General features: G+C 38.3%; 1 protein-coding gene across 12 annotated transcripts in view; it reads right to left on the reverse strand.

Annotated features, from left to right (window-relative positions):
* LOC127875871 (inverted formin-2-like) overlaps positions 1-18,790 on the reverse strand; it is a 149,912-nt gene that overhangs the window by 96,196 nt on the left and 34,926 nt on the right. For 9 of the 12 annotated variants that reach the window (XM_052420598.1, XM_052420597.1, XM_052420600.1 and 6 more), the window contains exons 3-13: positions 11,910-12,025; positions 11,138-11,297; positions 10,160-10,338; positions 9,001-9,080; positions 7,707-8,392; positions 7,075-7,214; positions 5,665-5,829; positions 4,466-4,723; positions 1,589-1,770; positions 740-860; positions 260-424 (exon numbers count right to left, since the gene is read on the reverse strand). In XM_052420598.1, the coding sequence (XP_052276558.1) occupies positions 260-424; positions 740-860; positions 1,589-1,770; positions 4,466-4,723; positions 5,665-5,829; positions 7,075-7,214; positions 7,707-8,392; positions 9,001-9,080; positions 10,160-10,338; positions 11,138-11,297; positions 11,910-12,025 (2,252 nt within the window). Of the gene's footprint in view, positions 1-259; positions 425-739; positions 861-1,588; positions 1,771-4,465; positions 4,724-5,664; positions 5,830-7,074; positions 7,215-7,706; positions 8,393-9,000; positions 9,081-10,159; positions 10,339-11,137; positions 11,298-11,909; positions 12,026-13,593; positions 14,504-18,790 lie in introns of those variants that run through there. The other 3 variants (XM_052420606.1, XM_052420605.1, XM_052420607.1) reach the window with 3 other exon arrangements.

An 18,790-nucleotide genomic window follows, 5' to 3' on the forward strand; every position in this document is an offset into this window, starting at 1 on the left:
ATGTCTTACAGTGGGTGACTCATATTCGTGAGATGAACGCCGATTGGGCACATGCAATAATGCATCTACATATGGTTTACAAGACGATTTACTCGAACTTATGTCTTACGGGCGGAATTGTGTATCTTTCGTTATTTCGAGTAAGACGGTTTTACAATTTTCGTAATAATGATTGCACAATGCAATTATAGATCCATCTTTCGTATATACGAATGACTGCATTTTCACAGAAGGCAAACGTATTTTCAATGTTGCTGACCTTTTGACATTGCTTGACCTTGGAGCAGAACAAGGTTATCATGCTGAGGAATTCTTCTAATTTGAAGGACGCCTCGTCTTCGCAGAAATGAGCCGCCAGTTTCTTGGAGACCTCGACTATCTCGGCCGCGCCAGCCTTGATCTTGTCTAGCTCATCTTTGACCTTCTGAAAAACAATAGCAGGTGTACAAATAGACCGTAGACTTAAACAAATGCCAATAAATCAGGCATTGTATATTAAATACATAAATAACGAACAGAGAAATAAATATAGCAAGTGAACGTTAATAAAGCTATACAGAAATAAAATAGTATTTATATTTATCAGCATTCTGCTGCGTTCAAGAACACTCAGAAAAAATAGTTCTAAACCTGACTCCAATTTTATAAATCATCTAAACATAAACAAGAAGCTCGCTTTTTAGTTGACAAATTGTAAAGAATACCACTTTTTGTTTAAAAAACAAACATTTCCACAAACCTGTATGAAATCCTGAAACTGTTGTTTGACGTCATCTGATGACGACGACAGCTTGTTCTCGATTGACGTCACAGAGGTGTTGATCTCGGCTATCTCCGCCGTCATGTTATCCACTGTATACCTTATATTGATATATTGATATAATGCCACATTAAACAATTGGAGATTATTCGAGAAATTATTGTAAACTAGAATTATTGAGGCGGACTACGACATATCTGGCAAGAGTTGATGACCGAACATAAATAATAGATAGAAAAACTGCGTTTTAATAATTATGCTGACGCAGGTAACCCCCCCCCCAAAAAAAAAAAAAAAAAATGCAACCCCTGAACGTTCAAAAATGGATAAGCTTTATAAAATAAATTATATATTATTTTTTCTTCGATTGTCGTCATTTTTTTTCTTCCCGTATATTTCACGGAAGTTTGCATAGAATATAAGAACATGTGTAGAGAAGCTCTTTAAAAGGCACCAAAGTATAGTAATGTCTTCTATTGTTTTGCGCATATAACCGTTTGTGTGCACCCCTATAAATCCAAAGCATGTCATCTGTCTTAGCGCATGTACGTACAAACTTGCTAAGGAAGTGATACTCCGGATTAAGCTCATCACATCAAGGCGTACAAACTTGCCAAGGTAGTGATGTTCCGAATGAAGCTCATAACGTCTAGGCGTACAAACCTGCTAATAAAGTGATTTTCCGGATGAAGCTCGCGAGGAGCTATGTCTTTGCGTACATAACTGGTAAGGATGTTTTGGGCTGAGTACATCTACTTACGCCTAGGCGTACACACCTGCTGAAGAGGTTCAGGCCCGGAATAGCTCTTGACATCTAGGCGTACATACCTGCTCAGGTTGTTCAGGTTTGGATACAGCTCTTCCACGAAGGTTATGGCGTCTCTGTTCTTCTTCTCCGCCTCGTTAACGATGTAATGCAGCAGAGTAACGCGGGGCTTGTTGGCGCGAGTATCCATCAGCTTCACAAGGGAGCTCAACCGGAAACCCACGGCGTTGCCAGAGTACTTGCCCTTGAATATAAATGAGGACGAACTTGTGTTATAAACCGCTTGGTTTGTCATTACAAATAAAATAATAAGACTTAATTTGTAGTTGTTTATCCATTGTGTTAAATGATAATGACGAGTTATACGTAGTGGCTGCATTTTTTATCAAAAAGGGTAAAGTATAAAAACACCCACACGATCTAGAGATCAGGAATGGGTGATATAACGCTGCATGTAAACACATTGTACCATTCTGTTATAAGAAGTTTAGTGCAAACATCTATTAAACGGGTTCAAAATCAATCCATAGTAAGTGGAAAGTAAGGTTTAAACATATATAGATAAAGACGGAAACTTTGCAAAACGCTTCAATGGAAATGAAAGTCCACAACTGTCGGATATTAGCGCTTGTAACTAACACTGAGTTATCTGACCTGATTTATTGAAATCTATGTTCAATAATGATGAACTTTATATCACGTCTTGCTCATACACTTTCAAGATGCAAATAATTCCCACACTTCAGTTTCGACGAGAGCATAATTATTTTCTACACAATTGTTACAAGCGTCTTCCATCCATCTTTGTTTCCAATTAGCTTAAGGTGCCGCAAAGGCCTTTATAAGAAATGTGAGTTTATCACTGTCTTCAATACATGGTACCTCCAACAGATATTTTGCAGGAGATGCATTAAGAGAAAAAATGACACGTCAATAGCAAAGTGTAACGCGCATGCTAACGACGTACGCTATTTCTGATTTAAATCATTAACTGTGATATAACCTCTAATATATTATAGTTTAAAGCAGTGCTTCATTTAAAATTATGACACGCTTCGAGTATATATATATATATTGGATCTGGCACGAGCTGTCGTATCGTACCATATTTTATTAAACGAGTTCAGGAATTGTGTTAGTAAGCGAGCCTTTGGCGAGCTTACAAACGAATTTCCTGGACGAGTGTAATAAAATATGGTAGGATATGACAACGAGTAGCAGATCTTTTTTTATCACATGCTTTAAATTGAGCAAATTAAATTAATATTTACGCAAACATAATGATTAATCCCGAATGTTGTTTACATTTCGTGACGTCATTTGACGTTGCAACGTCATTTCAGCAAAATAACAAAATGCGATTGGCCAATAAACGAAAACTAAGTCAATGAAAACGCTTAAAAATGTTGTATTACACATGTGTAATAAAAAAATATGTAATGGTTATATTCATCGGAAACAGGGTATGGCTTGTAACAAAATGATATAGTGCGATACGAAGGTGTTAAATAAGTCACATTAATCAAACGGCATGCTTACTATTCAATAATACAAATAGTGTGAATCAACATACGTGTATGCAATGTCGTTCAAGTGGACGATGTGATGTTACCTAATACAACTGGATAAAAACGGCTTGAAATTTTGTTCACGTATTGTTTATTCAAGATATTTTCTTCCGTCTATGAACTACCCCCACGCCATATCACGTTAAAAAATCCAGGAAATGGCTCCAATGTTATTATATAAACCCGGAAGCAATGTCTCGGATTTTTGCCGATGAACAGTCGCTTTCAACGCAAATGCCTCAACTGTTATAAATCCAGACAGGTATAATTACAAGCATCGCATATGGTGAGCGACCAAGGGACAGAATGGTAGGGAAATGGATCAAGGAAAGGTCGCTCGTAGCGTTGACTAATTGTTTAAAATGTTGGAAACCCGCCAACGATATTCGCTCAGAGAAGAACAAGATAAAGTAATTAGCTGCTTAGCTATTGTTTCGAATACAAACGGTAATATTAATACGGTGACTTAACGTGACTTCTGAAACATTGCTTCTTCACGTTCGCCCGTGAAGACCGTCAAAGAATGACAAGTACTCAACGAACGAGTTTTAAGATTAGGCGATCACGTGCGCAAGTAATACCTTCACATGCGTAAAATATTTAAAAAATCTCATCCAAACCAACGTATAAGCAATTCCTATGTTCGATATCTTAAAACAGCCCCACTATAGCTATATGTTTTATAATTTCGCGATTAAGAGCTCAACGCTTCTTCTCATACATACTTTTTTACCAACTGTTTTATATTAAATCCACGTGGATTGCTAGCTAACACACATATCAAGATGAAAATAACTACATGTAGCTCAATAAACATTAGCGAACATGTTTCATTTTGTATACTGACTTCACCTATGTCACGCACATTTGTATTAAGAGCATTGTTCACAGGCTGCTGGTGAAATGAAAATATTACGACTTATATTCAAAGGCTAAAAAAGATTTGTTTTATTTCAGGTGAAGAAATAACACTAATGACGTACACTCATGCTGAAAATACAATTTCGTCGATGACTTATCATTATTATAAATGTTTAACATTTTGATGCGTTACATACGCAAAACGATTGAATAATTTTGAGTTTCTGTTGTTTTTGTATTATTTTGTTACAATACGCGAATCGCTTTTACCAAGTGCAGAAAGCTCAATTTTATTAATAGGCCTGTTCGGGGTAAACTTTTTTGTCTTTCTTACTTTCTTTAATTATATTCTTGTTTTATACTAAACCTCTTTAGTTTAAATGTATTAATTTAAAGCATTTCTTGTTAACTTCAAATTCGAATATGTTAACAAGAAAGTAATAAAAATTGTACAACGATATTTTAAGTTATGGTAGCCAAAACTTTAGAAAATCAAAAGGCCCAACTTACAGCATTGATGAAGTTTCCAGTGTGTAGAACATATCGAAGGAAAACTTTCAGGGAATCATTGTTCATCAGAGATTCGCATGTTTTCATGAACATTGCAATGAGCGGTTTCATTTTATCGACAAAGACCCCGAAGTCGAGCCGTAGCACCATGGCGTCTATTCTTAGACGGTATCCATCAAGGGCGTGCAACTCTAGATAGAACTGTTCAGCATTCCCCAGTTGGTCCTTGTCACCGGTGTACTCTAATATGGGTCTCATCTGAAACAAAAACACTCATCCATTTACAAAATTCACCATGTCTTCAACAAACAATTAAAAATCTTGTCAACATGGCACTCAATTTATTCAAATGACATGCATCTGATGACCAGAAGCATATATAAATCGTTTATTGTCATGCAACTTTCAAAAATGACGCAATTTTACCAAGTTTGATTTATATAATATTTAAACAATTGTTTGGCTTTAAAGGATACAGTGAATAGGAAAGTTTGTTCCATTATACATGTTTGATATGATTACGTTATTATAGCGATCGAGTGTGCACCCCTTGACGCACACAAATATGCTTAAATGAGAATAAAAATGACTAATTTACAGTGGACAACTTTAGTACGGATTCGCAGCAAGAATTTATACCGATTTTAAAGCCTAAACATTATAGAATACCGCGGATATAATAACAAAAAACATACAACAAACAAATAATGATGAAAAGAGCCGGGTGATGCGAAAATGGGTCTAATTCTCGGCTTGTGCATTATGCCATTATACCATAGTGTACATTTGTCAGCGGTTTTTATGTGTGCCAGACAATATACTTAACATCACAGTCATGGGAATGGGTAAACCAAATACAATGCCGCTTTGACTGTCTCACGGAAATTTGCCGATTGCGTAATCCTTAACGAACAGGAAAACCATTTAGTATTAAACACATCAAGACGAACGAAACTCGTGACTTAAAATTAATAAATAACTACGCTGAAAGGTTTCGCGCCATAGTGCTTTTAACAAAACCAACCCAATATTGACCGTTTGAGTCAATAAATTCCATAACTCAGAGCAATATTGGTTTACTCGAATATTTCGACTATATCACATAGTCTTCATTTGCGATGTGCTGGTCAGTTGAACGAGTCACGTGACGCAGGATGATCAATATTGACCGGTTCGACTTAGCTTATTCGAATACTCACATCCTCTGCATCCGGCATGATCTTCTGGAGTCCCCGTAGCCTCTCGTTGCCGATGTTGGCCTCGTTGCCCTCGCGTATCATGGCCACGATTTCCGGGTTGAGCTCCTTGAACTGCTTCAAGAAGATGTTCACAGACATGCTCTTCTTGTTGTCCAATAGGAGCATCTGCAAGGAGGTAGCCATGTATAGCACAATATGGCTAATAATAACAATATAATTTGCCACGAGATAGTATTAAAGACATGTAACAGGAAAAAAGCCGTATTCGCATGTATATCAACAGAACCGTCAACGAGAAGACCGTATACATGAACACAATAAATCAAGAGATAGTCGTATGTAGCAAAATAACATGTCAATAGATAGTCATATTGAGCAAGATAATCTGCCACGAGATAGTCATTTTTACTAAGAGAATCTGCCACGAGACATATTGAGCAACAGAACCCCACGGGATAGTAATATTGAGCAACAGAACCCCACGAGATAGTCATATTGAGCAAGAATCCGCCACGAAATAATCGTATATAACAACAGAACCAGCCACTAGATATTCATATTTAGCAAGAGAATCAGCCACGAGATGGTCATATTTAGCAAAAGAATATGCCACGCTATAGTCATATTTAGTATGAGAACCTGCAAAGTGATAGTTCTTTTTAGCAACATAATCTGCAATAAAATATTCGTATTTAGCAATATAATCTACATCGAGAAAGTCATATATAGCAAGAGAACAAGACACGAGATATTTATATTTAGCAACAAAACCTGTCATGAGAGTGTAATGTATAGCAACATAACCTGCCGCACGGTAGCTGTATATAGCAATATTACCTGTCACGAGATAGTCATATATGACAACATAACCTGCGACGAGATAGTCATATACAGCAACATAACCTGTCACGAGAAAGTCATATATTACATCAGAACCTGCAGATAGATAGTCATATATAGCAATAGAACCTGCCACGAGATAGTCATATATATAAACTTAACCTGTCACGCGATAGTCATAACTGGCAACAGAACCTGACACGAGATAGCCATATATAGCAACATAACAACCCAAGAGAAAGTTATTTATAAGTATTACCATCAGAACCTGCCACGAGATAGTCACATATGGCAATATATTTTTCCATGTGATAGCCGTGTATAGCGACAAATCAATCCATGAAATAGTCATATAGAAACAGAGCCTGCCGCAAGATAGGCATATATCGGAACAGAATCCTATAACGAGATAGTCTAAAATATAGTGTTACATTTTATTTAAAAATATGTTACCAGGTGGCGTAGATTTAATTATTTTGTATTAATTGCAGAGAAATTATGTTGTGTATACCGTTTTGGATACCTTTTTGTTTGTGAAACACTTTGTGAGTTAGATCTATTAAATAATACCTTTGTGGGTACGCTCTGTTTGGCCGGACTATCTGTCCCCGCCTTCTCCTCGTCCTGCTTGAACAGCTGTTCGATTGTGTCGTAGTTGACGGGGATCTGGTCGTCCATAGAGCCAACAGTCTTCCACACATTCCCTTCGCCTGCAGAATATAAAATAGGGCGTGAACATCGGCTATAATGCACGTACACACAGTGCCGTTCCAGATCAAGGCACTTTTGCGTATTATCTGGTTTTGGTAAAGCCATATTAACCTCTTTGTCTTTCCAACCACGATGAAATAACGGATTTTACACATCTACTGTTAGAATCCAGACGAATTTAGATCAGTGGGTTCGTTTTTTTTTCTTTTCGTTAAGTTCCTCTTCTGGACAATAAAAAAGAAACAACATAGAATATGGAAACGCATCTGAACAATGTTTTCAAAGTTATGGTTATTAAATATTAATTTAATGTAAGCTACATACCCACAGAATTTTAGCGAATTACTTTTATCAAAACTTGATCAAACTAGTCTCAAACGCAATTGCAAATAAGGTCTGTATGTAAGCTTTCAGGTTAAAAGAGCGCTTCATCATTACCACACACTTCAAATTCATTTGCGACATTGTCATTATTACTATATATAACTTGCCTGTTACTGAGTTTGGTGGGATCTTCGACCAGTTGAATGTCTTCATTTTGTTCTTCGGAGTCGGGGTGCTAATCCTCGGCACGGGGTCTGGTTGAGATCTAAGTGGGAACGTTGCTGCTCTTTGTATTCCCCCTAACGGCGGTGGTGGGGGCGGTGCCCCGCCACATGTGCCCCTTCCAATCCCAGGAGGTGGTGGGGGAGGAGGCGGGACTCCCGATCCTGGCGGCGGCGGCGGTTGCGGGATCCCCTTTCCTGGTGGAGGAGGAGGCGGTGGTGGTGGTGGCGGGGGAGCTCCACTTCCTGGAGGCGGTGGCGGCGGTGGTGGCGGTGGTGGTGGAGGAGGAGAGGCTGCCCCGCAAGGCATGGAAAAGGGTGGAGGAGGCGGTGGAGGAGGGGGAAGAGGCACAGAGCCACCCCCTTGAGACAGAATATTTGGAGGGTTCATCGCATTTAATTCATTTATTGCGTTTGCAAATGACGTCTTTGTGGCTGCACTTATCACAGAAGAGTTATTAATTGTCGGCGGATCCGTCTGACAACTGATTTCTTTACTCTGCGTTTTAAAGTATTCTAGCTGTTTCCCGCTACTGCTCCCGTTATGGAGGGGTAGGGAGGTCGGCCCCCGGGGTAGGGGCATGTATATCGCCTGGCGTATAGCCGATTCCGCACAATCCCATCGCACATCCCTGGTGAGAACGTGGGGAAATCAAGCATTAAGGTTTTGATCAAACAGTGAGCTATATTGTGCATCTTTTTTCATTAACTAATAATTGCTAGGTGTCGGACATGAATGCATTTAAATTAAATTATTTTTTAATGCCGCAATCATGCCCGTGGATCTAAACTGCCTGATACGTTTTGTGTACGTTTCAAATAAAGTCCTTGAAGAAAGCAGTGACATATCGATTAAATCAACAGTCTGCACCATACATGTATACCAAACGTTGTTGTAATTACAGTGTTGTTTTGCACGCTTAGTACACGTGCGTAATAACAATTTATAATATGAGCAGCCTAGCTCCGGACCTACACTCACCCACGCGGTCAGATAAGGAGCTACGCTGTCCGCAATTAAATTATACAAGGTTTTCGTGATCTCCGCAGCGGACAGTGTCGTTTCTGACTAGACTGCGCGCATGCGAAGGCTGGTTTGGAGCTACGTTTCCCGCATTTCGCATTATACATTTTTTGCATTATGCTGCTACTATATAATGTTTTGTGGAATAGCGTTTCACACCATTATTTTAATCGAAAACGCTTAGTTTGATCACTACGACATTTCGAAGCTGCGTACCCATCTTGGTTGTCTGTGTCTATTCGCAGCAGCGTCTGCAGGATGGTGAGCAGATCGTTCGAGTGCGGCGTGTTGTACACCTGTAGAACAATATAAAGTCACCCATAACGAACCCAAAGTAAATCATAACATAAAATTTAATATAAATTATATAGCGCTCATTTCAAGGGACCTTTTCACGTTAGTAAATTGACAAGATTAAAAAAAATGTTTCAGATTTTACTTTGATTCAGAGGTTTACTTTTTATTTTATTTCTTTAGCTTTTTATATCCAATGTTAACATGTATCAATATGAAGCATTTAATGACAAACTTCAATGTCTGCCAAAATCTGTGGAAAGGTCCCCTTAAGTATAAACTAATTGAACAAATAACAATATATATATATATATATATATATATATATATATATATATATATATATATATATATATATATATATATATATATATATAACAAGCAACATAACAAAATTACCCAACGTTATAGTACCACTTGGAATCTCATTGAATCTCTTCGAGGTATTGAATTTTTATTATAGTATCACTGCAGCATAGCTTTTAGCATTCACTATGACGAAGAACTGCTATGTATAGTCGCATTATCGTGTGGGTTTAAAAACCTATAATTATTGACGGAAAGAACCTACATTCGACGCCCGTCCACCATAACTCAATCTTATAATCAGGCTATAATCAGGATTGTTAACTTTGTTGAAAATCTGGTTAAAACAAATTGATATAACACTACTAGTTTGACAATAAAAACTGCTTAAAATGGTATAACATCTGCATATTCAAACATAATTATGCCAGGGTAAAGGATAATCCGATTTACATGAAAATTACATAGACAATACTTGTTGAGTATTAGATATAGTGGCTGTATATATAGTTTATATCTGAGAAATAACCTGAAATATAAATATGTACATACCAATCGATGCCGTTTATGGAGTTAAGCGACCATGTGTTTTTATTTATTTGAGAACTTTTCGGAAAACGGTTTATATGTCAGTGCAAATAAGGTTTAAATATCGTTAATCGCATAGTGTGATCGTGGTCTTAGTAAATTTCTGCCATGTGCATTTTTTACACAATATTTAGACAGAATAAATTTATGAATAGCTTATTTAAAAAATGATCCAGCCAACCCTTACCTTTTGATAGAGTGCATTGAAGACGGCACTGTGGTCGGTGATGTCGATGCCGATGGGATTGAGCGCGTTAAAAGCGTCGTCGTCGTCCTGTTTCTCGTCGTCGAACACGTTACACTGGATAACGAGGTCATCGTCCTCCTCGCCTCGCAGCTCGTCGAGGATGTCCAACAGGTTCAGACCTGGGGCAAATTGCAATAAGCATATTAAGGCCTGCAGACATAACCGTATTATCTGTTATATTGTACACATCAGTAACGTATTTTAATTTAAACAATACATTTGGCCATAGTGCACGGATAGCCTCGAAATTCAAAGTTTATTTCAAAATTCATTATATGCAAAACAGATGTTTATGGCTAAATTTTACTAATGAGATCTAGGTATTACCGTGACCTTTGAGATAAAAGTTATTTTTAAAAAGTATAATAAATGACAAAGTTAGGACCGGACAAGTTTGTCTATGGCACACATTCGGCCTTTGAACTCCAAATATCTCTACACATTCAAGTACTCCGCCCCATCCCCGCTTCGCACCTTGCTTGCCCCCTTTTCTATGAACTAGTTCCTGAGCCTGACGCCCTGCCTCCCTCACACTGTATCGACTGCTTACTGGTTCCTTACATATGCACCTACAAACTGGTTCCTGACCTATGAACTCAGCCCTTACCTATGAACTGGTTCTTGACCTATGACGTATGAAGTGGTTTCTGGCCCCCGACCATGTGAACTGGTTCCTGACCCCCGACCTATGAAGTGGTCCTTGACCCATGACCAATGAACTGGTTCCCGTCCCTTGACCTATAACTGGTTCCTGACCCATGACTTTTGAACTTGTTTCCTGACCCCTGACATAGGAACAAGCTCCTGACTCCATGAGCTATGGACTGGTTCCTGACCTATGACCTATGAATTTGTCCCTGGCCCATGACCTATGAACTGGTACCACCCCTGACCTATGTACTGGTTCCTGACCCTGACCTATGAACTGGTTCCTGAGCCTGACGCGCTCCTCCAGTTCCTCTGTAGCGACCAGGATGCAGTTGATGAAGGCGATCAGCGTCGTCTTGTAGGGAACGATCTCCGCCGTACGGAGCTCGTGGACGATCACGCTGAACTTGTACCGGTGCTTCTTTGCCACCTGCACACAACACGGCAAACAAATGTGTGCAATTGTCAGCATTTTAAATTATAAACGTTCAACGATTATCGTTGATTTAAGTAATTTGCATGCGGCCGTCTGAGTTGTTCAAGGCATGATAACATAAAAACATTCGTCTCCTTAAGAAAAAAATAAAACCACCCACGAAACCTAAATAATAATCAACATGTGAAGTTGCTCGACTGGTTTATACAACATGAATATAATATGTGCTTAGAAATTAGAAACCAGTATGATCGGGTTGCTATATTATTAATTATCCAGAGGGAAATTCTAGCATACGCTATATTCTAGTATACGCTAACTTCGTCACAAGAAATGAATTGGTTCCCTTATAAAAACTAATCATTTACTGGCAATATCAATATGTCGACAATTCATGGACTCATGGGTGTTCAGGTTAATGATAATATCAACACATATCTGAAAGTTAATTGTTTCCTGGAAAAGTGAGGAAGTATATGAGTTAGGTCCGTGTACGTATTAAAAGTAAACATAATTACTCATCTTTATGAAGTCGCATTCATAAGTTCGAAACTACATAAATAGAGCAAAATCTATAGCAAACACACAAACAGCTTGAATACGAACCTTAAAACTGTCCAGGGCGGTCATGGTGAGCCGGTAGCCGTCGGCAGAGTAGACACAGAGCGCCGACAGCAGCTCGAATACCTGCTTCTTTACCATCACGTTGTTGGTGTCCAGCGCTGAAATACATAAGCAAGATTTTTTATAAACAGTGGATGACTATAAAGCGCGGACTGGCAATCACACGAGAGGGGATGGGGAATAATGTATCGTCAACAGTGTGGGTATCACTGTCCTCATCACTATCATCATTCAAACACACCGTCATCACGCACATAAAATATACACATTTCTGTGTGATACAATGCACCAGGAACTCGTGCTGCAAATAATATTAATAATAACATAATTAACAAAAAAGCATGAATTAATTATTTATAGACACGTTTTCTGTACAAATTTCGCAAATATCTATTAGTCGCTTTTAGCCTTAATCGATTTGGCATTGCACTATATCAGCGAAAAACAATACAAATGATCTCTCACATAAAGGTTATTTCTACAATATATTGAGAAAGTGTTTTAGTGTCGTCAATCCGAACGCAATATAATTGTTCCGAGGGGATGTTTTTGTTTCAATCGCCATGGAAACCGCTCTTAAACGAATTTATTTGACGACGTAGTCTGCAGTAGTTTGTCCATCCGGCCGGAACTTGCTTGACGGTGACCATGCAATTATTAAAAAACCCTAAATGACTGTTAGAATTTTAAGAGACACTTTATTGGCATTTGCACCGTGTAGTGATTTCTCGAGCGGAGTAGAATTTATGCTTGCACGCAGTGAATGGAATTGCTGTTTTTCGTCGCAATAAATATGGCGCTGTCATATAATAATCGCCGCGACTTAAATTGTCTGACATGATCGTCAATTCTGCTTTGTTATGATGATGCGGTGTTTGCATGTATAAGTTTGTTTGAAGCAAAGCAGAAATGGGACAAGCAGTTGTTGTTTTCAAGCAAATAGAATCGAATAACGATGACATAGTCGTTGACGATATTTTTATCATCAACGTGTAAAGTTCAAGGGCATGATATGAAACTAAATAAGACTAATTCTGGAAAAACTAGGTGTGCGTTAAATGTTGTCACAAATAATCACATGCAGTCCGCACATGATAATCTGGGATGACACTTTTAACACATGCATTAAGTCCTACTTTCCAAGAACGATGCTCATATAATACACGGGTTTCACGACGTTGCAATATGTCATGTGAGACAATTAAGCACATCGCCTTAATAAGGTAAATACAAATTTCCGAATATGATGATCGTACAAAAATAACATGTATGCATTTAAAGCAAATATATTTCAAAATGAATTTCAGCATTATTTTCGCTAAGGAACATGTTCAACCACTGTTTCAAGCGGGGGATATTGAATTTTCAGTTAAATTCCTTGGACGTCTTTGTCCAAACTATTTTTTTCAAGTACAAAAATTAGCTATATAATGTCAAAAAAAATTCTTGATGGTTGTTTTTGTATCATGAAATCTTTAATTGTGTTTGATTTTTTACAAAAATATTGTACAAGCTTTTAACATAAGCATGGGCCATGTCACTAAATGTGATAAACGCTTTATAAAAAAAACTATTTTATTTCTAGTTATAGCTCGTTTTCCCAATACGCAACAAACCTGATATCAACCTAACATGTACAACGAAAATGTAAAAAAAAAAATGTCACCTGTGGCGAACTTCTCGCCAAACTTATTAGACGTGGTGAGCGTATTTAGACCAAGCTGAGAGTTCATCACGGTCTTGATGCACATGACGCACTCGAGACGCTGCACGAGGTTGGAGAACGTGCCCGAGTAGCTGCCGAACGACTGCAGTCCCTCGAACAGCATCTCCAGGCCGCCCAGCTTCAGAAAACCGCTCATCCATCGCCGGTCGTCCGATTTCAGTTTGGTCCTTAACCGAGAGAAATTGAACACGGTCGGATCGCGGAGTAACTGTACCAGAGACTGGGAGAGCGTGATGTCGCTGATGATGTTGGCCAGCCGACCCTCCGACTTCCGCTGCTTCAATTCCGGTTTCCCGTCCTTTACCTTCCTGTCACATTGGAGTTGCTTAGCAACCGTCCGCACGTTCACTGGCTGATTTTTCTTGGAAACCATTTCATTATCACATGACTGATTTTTCGTGGAAATCATTCCAATGTCAAATGACTGATTTTGTTTAGCAACCATTTCATCATCATCAACAGCTCCAAATTTCACAAAAGAAATTTGATTAGGAGAAGCCCCTCCGTCTACGCCGTTTTTCGGTTTGGGCGATGGGGTTTCAATAAAAGCTACATCGGCGTTGGCGTACTCGCTGGTAGAACACGTTGGAAAAATATGCTTATTCTCCGAAGGTAATACGATAGTTAGGTTGCTTAACGCGCGAAGGTTTCTCCTTGACGACATCATCAAAACATTTAAACTTAAATCATCACGATATTTGACACCACCACTTTTTTTCCAGATGTCATAAGGTCGTGTGTTATAACAGACAGACAGTATACACATCGCTCTATAGAAATGTCAGCAAATGTTTTTTCTCTCATCGTACCCTTTAAAACTGTTCTTGATCCGAGACCTACTCAGCCGCGTTATGAGTGACGGTGGTGTATTAGTATACAGATATCATGTAAGGATTGCCGATGCCATGGCGTACATTATATGGTCACGATTTTTTTTTTCAACGTTTAAAATAATATTTGCAAAAATTAAATCCGACCGCTTAAATATTATAATAAATCCGCATACGAAGTTGAAATATATCCTGTCTTTAATTACACTTGAAACACCATCCTGCCATGCTGCATGGTTTCAGGCGAGCAGGAGAGTATTGGCGAAGTATCGCTCGAGACTATCCTCATGGCAACGGTGTGATGATATAATCAGTAACAAAAGTGCGCTCTCTCCAATAGAGGGAGTATCAAAATGAAATGTGTGTCGGACATCAATACTCAAGCATAGGCGGTTACAAGGGGGGGGGGGGAGGGGCGGACGAGGCGACCGCCCTCCCCCTAAAATCGCCAAAGTAAAGTCAATTCATTTGATGTTTCACACTTAACTAGATCTAAATCACATATTTAAACTCATTTTTCTTCTTTTTTGTACACAACATTTCCCACTTATCACAGACAATCGCTAAATGTTTTAACTTAAGACTCTCTGTCGCCCGGTTAATTAAGTCGAACTTTGCGATTCTGATGTATCCCTTTTTGCACATTGATTCTCTTTTCGCTGCATGCTCGAGAAGTGGTTGTCAAAGCCTTCAAAATCACTAAAGTCGTGGAGCTTCCGGGGGGCTTCGCCCACCTGGACCCCCTAGCAGGGCTTTGCCCTGCATCCTCCAGGGGCCGTAGCGACCCCCTGGACCCCCAGCTTATCTTTCAATATTCCGCTCCCCCTAACCAGAAATCCTGGATCCGCCCCTGTCAGGCAAATGTATTAATTCAAATTACCGGTAATGAGTGAAACTTTTCCTAATATTTCAATAAACGATAGTCAAAACCCGTAACGCCGCTGGTAGTGAACACACACATTTATTTTTTCCGTCCAACTTTAAAAAATGTGTATCATATGGAAAATTGACAATGAAACATACACCGAATGTGGAAAAAGCACTGCGGATTGTGTAAAAAGCACTGCGGAGTGCACAGGCTAATCAGGTGCGCCACTTTCCGCTTAAATGATATTTTCGAGAAAGTCTCTTCTTAGCAAAAATGTAGTTTATGCGGAAATTGTTGTTCCTGATTTGCCTTTGCTGACTGCACAGGCTTATCTGGGACGACACTTGACGCACATTCATTAAACTCCCTTTTCAACGAGTTGGCACAATTTGATTGCACGTCAGTTAACAAATATACCAAACATGACCATGCCAATACTAATACGAGACAAAAGGTCACACAAACCAGAATTACTTGTATATTAAGTGTCGCATGCATTTTTCTGCCAACTCAATGCAGTCAAACATTACCTGTATTTATTGCAACCGGTGTATTCAATTTGGATAAAAAACATAACTTATTGCTAAAACATTTTCGAATAATGAGGCCGGTTTCACTTTATGGTCGTCCAGTTTTTCTCTTTAAGGCCAGTTTAACTGACTTTAAATCTACCCACTCGGGAGAAACAATTATGGACAGTTTTATCAAAGCAAACACAAACATAATAAAAGGAGACACAACGGCAAGTATATCACAAATGTTGATTATTTCAATAACTATAACGAAAATCGATATTTCAACCAACATAGAAAGAAAATACATACATACAATAATAATAACTCGTACCAGGGGCAAAATTAAACTGTAATTCTATTTAAGTGCGACACAAAATATAAAGTCACCGCGGTTTCTATGGATTCCTTTTTGTAATCGAGTCAAAATCGACATATTTCCTTCACGGCAAATTATTGTACTATGGTATATGTGATAATGCCAATAAATGACTAATAATTCGAAATGTAAAACATGTCAAAATCAAAATGTAATTTTTTTAAAACAACATAAAATCATCATAAATATGCATTCACATGTACAACGAAGTCTAATTACATATTGAGATGTGCAAAATCATTATTGAAATGCTAAGTATATATTGTGTGCAATAGACTGAGCCGACGCGTGTATAATTCACAATACATTTACCGATTTGCTATCATCTTACGGCCCAAAGAAAACGCTCTCAGACATCGCTTAGAATTCATGAGGAATGATCGCCAATACGTTTAGTTATCAGAGACTGTCGATGATATTATTTATCATCAAGTTGACTTATATGGTAAGCAACGTAATCCTTGTGCAGCCAATCGATCAAAGCGGTGGTTAAGTCACTTGGGATGGGAACTGGCGACTTCAGAGCTGCATTCTGCACACGACAATGTGAATAGGTTACAAACAACTAAATCGAGTTTCCGGTAAATTATTGATGTCATCCTCCATTAATTAAAGAGAATAAAGAAAACCACGATTACTGTAATTACGCGATTTCGTAGTTTCAAGCTGATTGTGAGTTATGACTTTATGCCCAAAACAAAAAAATGTTTTCAAAGTGTAATAATATAACGTTTTGTAAAAAAAACAAAATAAAACAAGATGCGTTTGTGAAACACAATTTCCCCCTATATGATGTTTGACATTGTAGGATGACCTTGACCTTGTGAAGGATGACCTTGACCTTGACCTTTCACCACTCAAAATGTGCAGCTCCATGAGATACACATGCATGCCAAATATCAAGTTGCTATCTTCAATATTGCAAAAGTATTCATAAAATAAGCGATTTGGGCCACATATATTTGACCTCTGACCTTGAAGGATGACCTTGACCTTGACCTTGACCTTTCACCACTCAAAATGAGCAGCTCCATGAGATGCACATGCATGCCAAATATCAAGTTGCTATCTTCAATATTGCAAAAGTATTCATAAAATGAGCGATTTTGGCCACATATAATTGACCTCTGACCTTGAAGGATGACCTTGACCTTGACCTTTCACCACTCAAAATGTGCAGCTCCATGAGATACACATGCATGCCAAATATCAAGTTGCTATCTTCAATATTGCAAAAGTATTCATAAAATGAGCGATTTTGGCCACATATATTTGACCTCTGACCTTGAAGGATGACCTTGACCTTGACCTTTCACCACTCAAAATGTGCAGCTTCATGAGATACACATGCATGCCAAATATGAAGTTGCTATCTTCAATATAGCAAAAGTTATTGCAAAATGTTAAAGTTGGCGCAAACAGACAGACAGACCAACAGACCAACAGACAGGGCAAAAACAATATGTCCCCCACTACTATAGTGGGGGACATAAAAAGTGAAAGCAATGTTCATTAAGGCAGTGAATATGGGATGTGCAAGTTGATGATGATGATCAAGGCGACACCACCAACGATGATGATGTTTGTGACGAAAACGATGCTAAACAACTGTTACACGCTATATTGCGAATATGCATGTGGGGACGATATTCCAGAAAAAAATACGCCAAGATATTCTTAGTGAAACGTTGATAGAATGACGAGAACATAAGCAACAACCTAATCCCCGTTCAATTTTGCGAAAAACTCAATTAGCATGGCACATAACAGATTTCGTTTCCGAAAGTTATTGCTTGGCATCGGATTTACTTACTGAATAAACGAATGATGTTTTCTTACATTCAAGCGTGATCATTAAGGATAATAACAATATGGTTGTAATGACCGAACGAGTATACATGTATATGGAAACAGTATGATGTGTGCTCTTATGGTACATTCTGTACAGTTCGTGTGTTTCCTTTGACAGGAATAGAGCGCTAACATAATTATTAAAAAATTTAATTTCTTCTTATTTGAAGATAACTGTAACACTTAAATGCTGAGTACCGATCATACTAAAACGTACTATTAACACGACCGACTCACTTCCCCGATATGTTCACATTGATATTGGCAATTCATTCTGCAAAATTGTAGAAGCATCAAAGTGACAATAACTTTGTAATTGTTAAGGAATAATTACATAATACAAATACATGTATGTAATTTTTAGATTGCGATTGCGTCAATTTAAGTAACACTCTCTAAAGTGCATCAACTCTTACAGATGTAAAGTTCGTAGAGTTTTCTCTCTTAGATATGACAGCGCGTTCGCAAAGCAAAAACTGTGCATATGACAGTATATACTAGTGATGCGCGTTCGTATGTTAATGCCATTAAATGTGTACATAAGAAAGTGAAACACTTATCATAATATACTCATGTGTGTTAGAACAGTACTTAAAGACATAGGCATTTAGTTTAAACCCTTTTATTTTAGCTCGATTGCCTCGAAAACCTCATGCTTATTAAAACACCTCTCGAGTCCGTTTCCTGGTCCTAGAAC

The sequence above is a fragment of the Dreissena polymorpha genome, chromosome 4 (genome assembly GCF_020536995.1).
Source record: "Dreissena polymorpha isolate Duluth1 chromosome 4, UMN_Dpol_1.0, whole genome shotgun sequence".
NCBI classification, from domain to species: Eukaryota; Metazoa; Mollusca; class Bivalvia; order Myida; family Dreissenidae; genus Dreissena; species Dreissena polymorpha.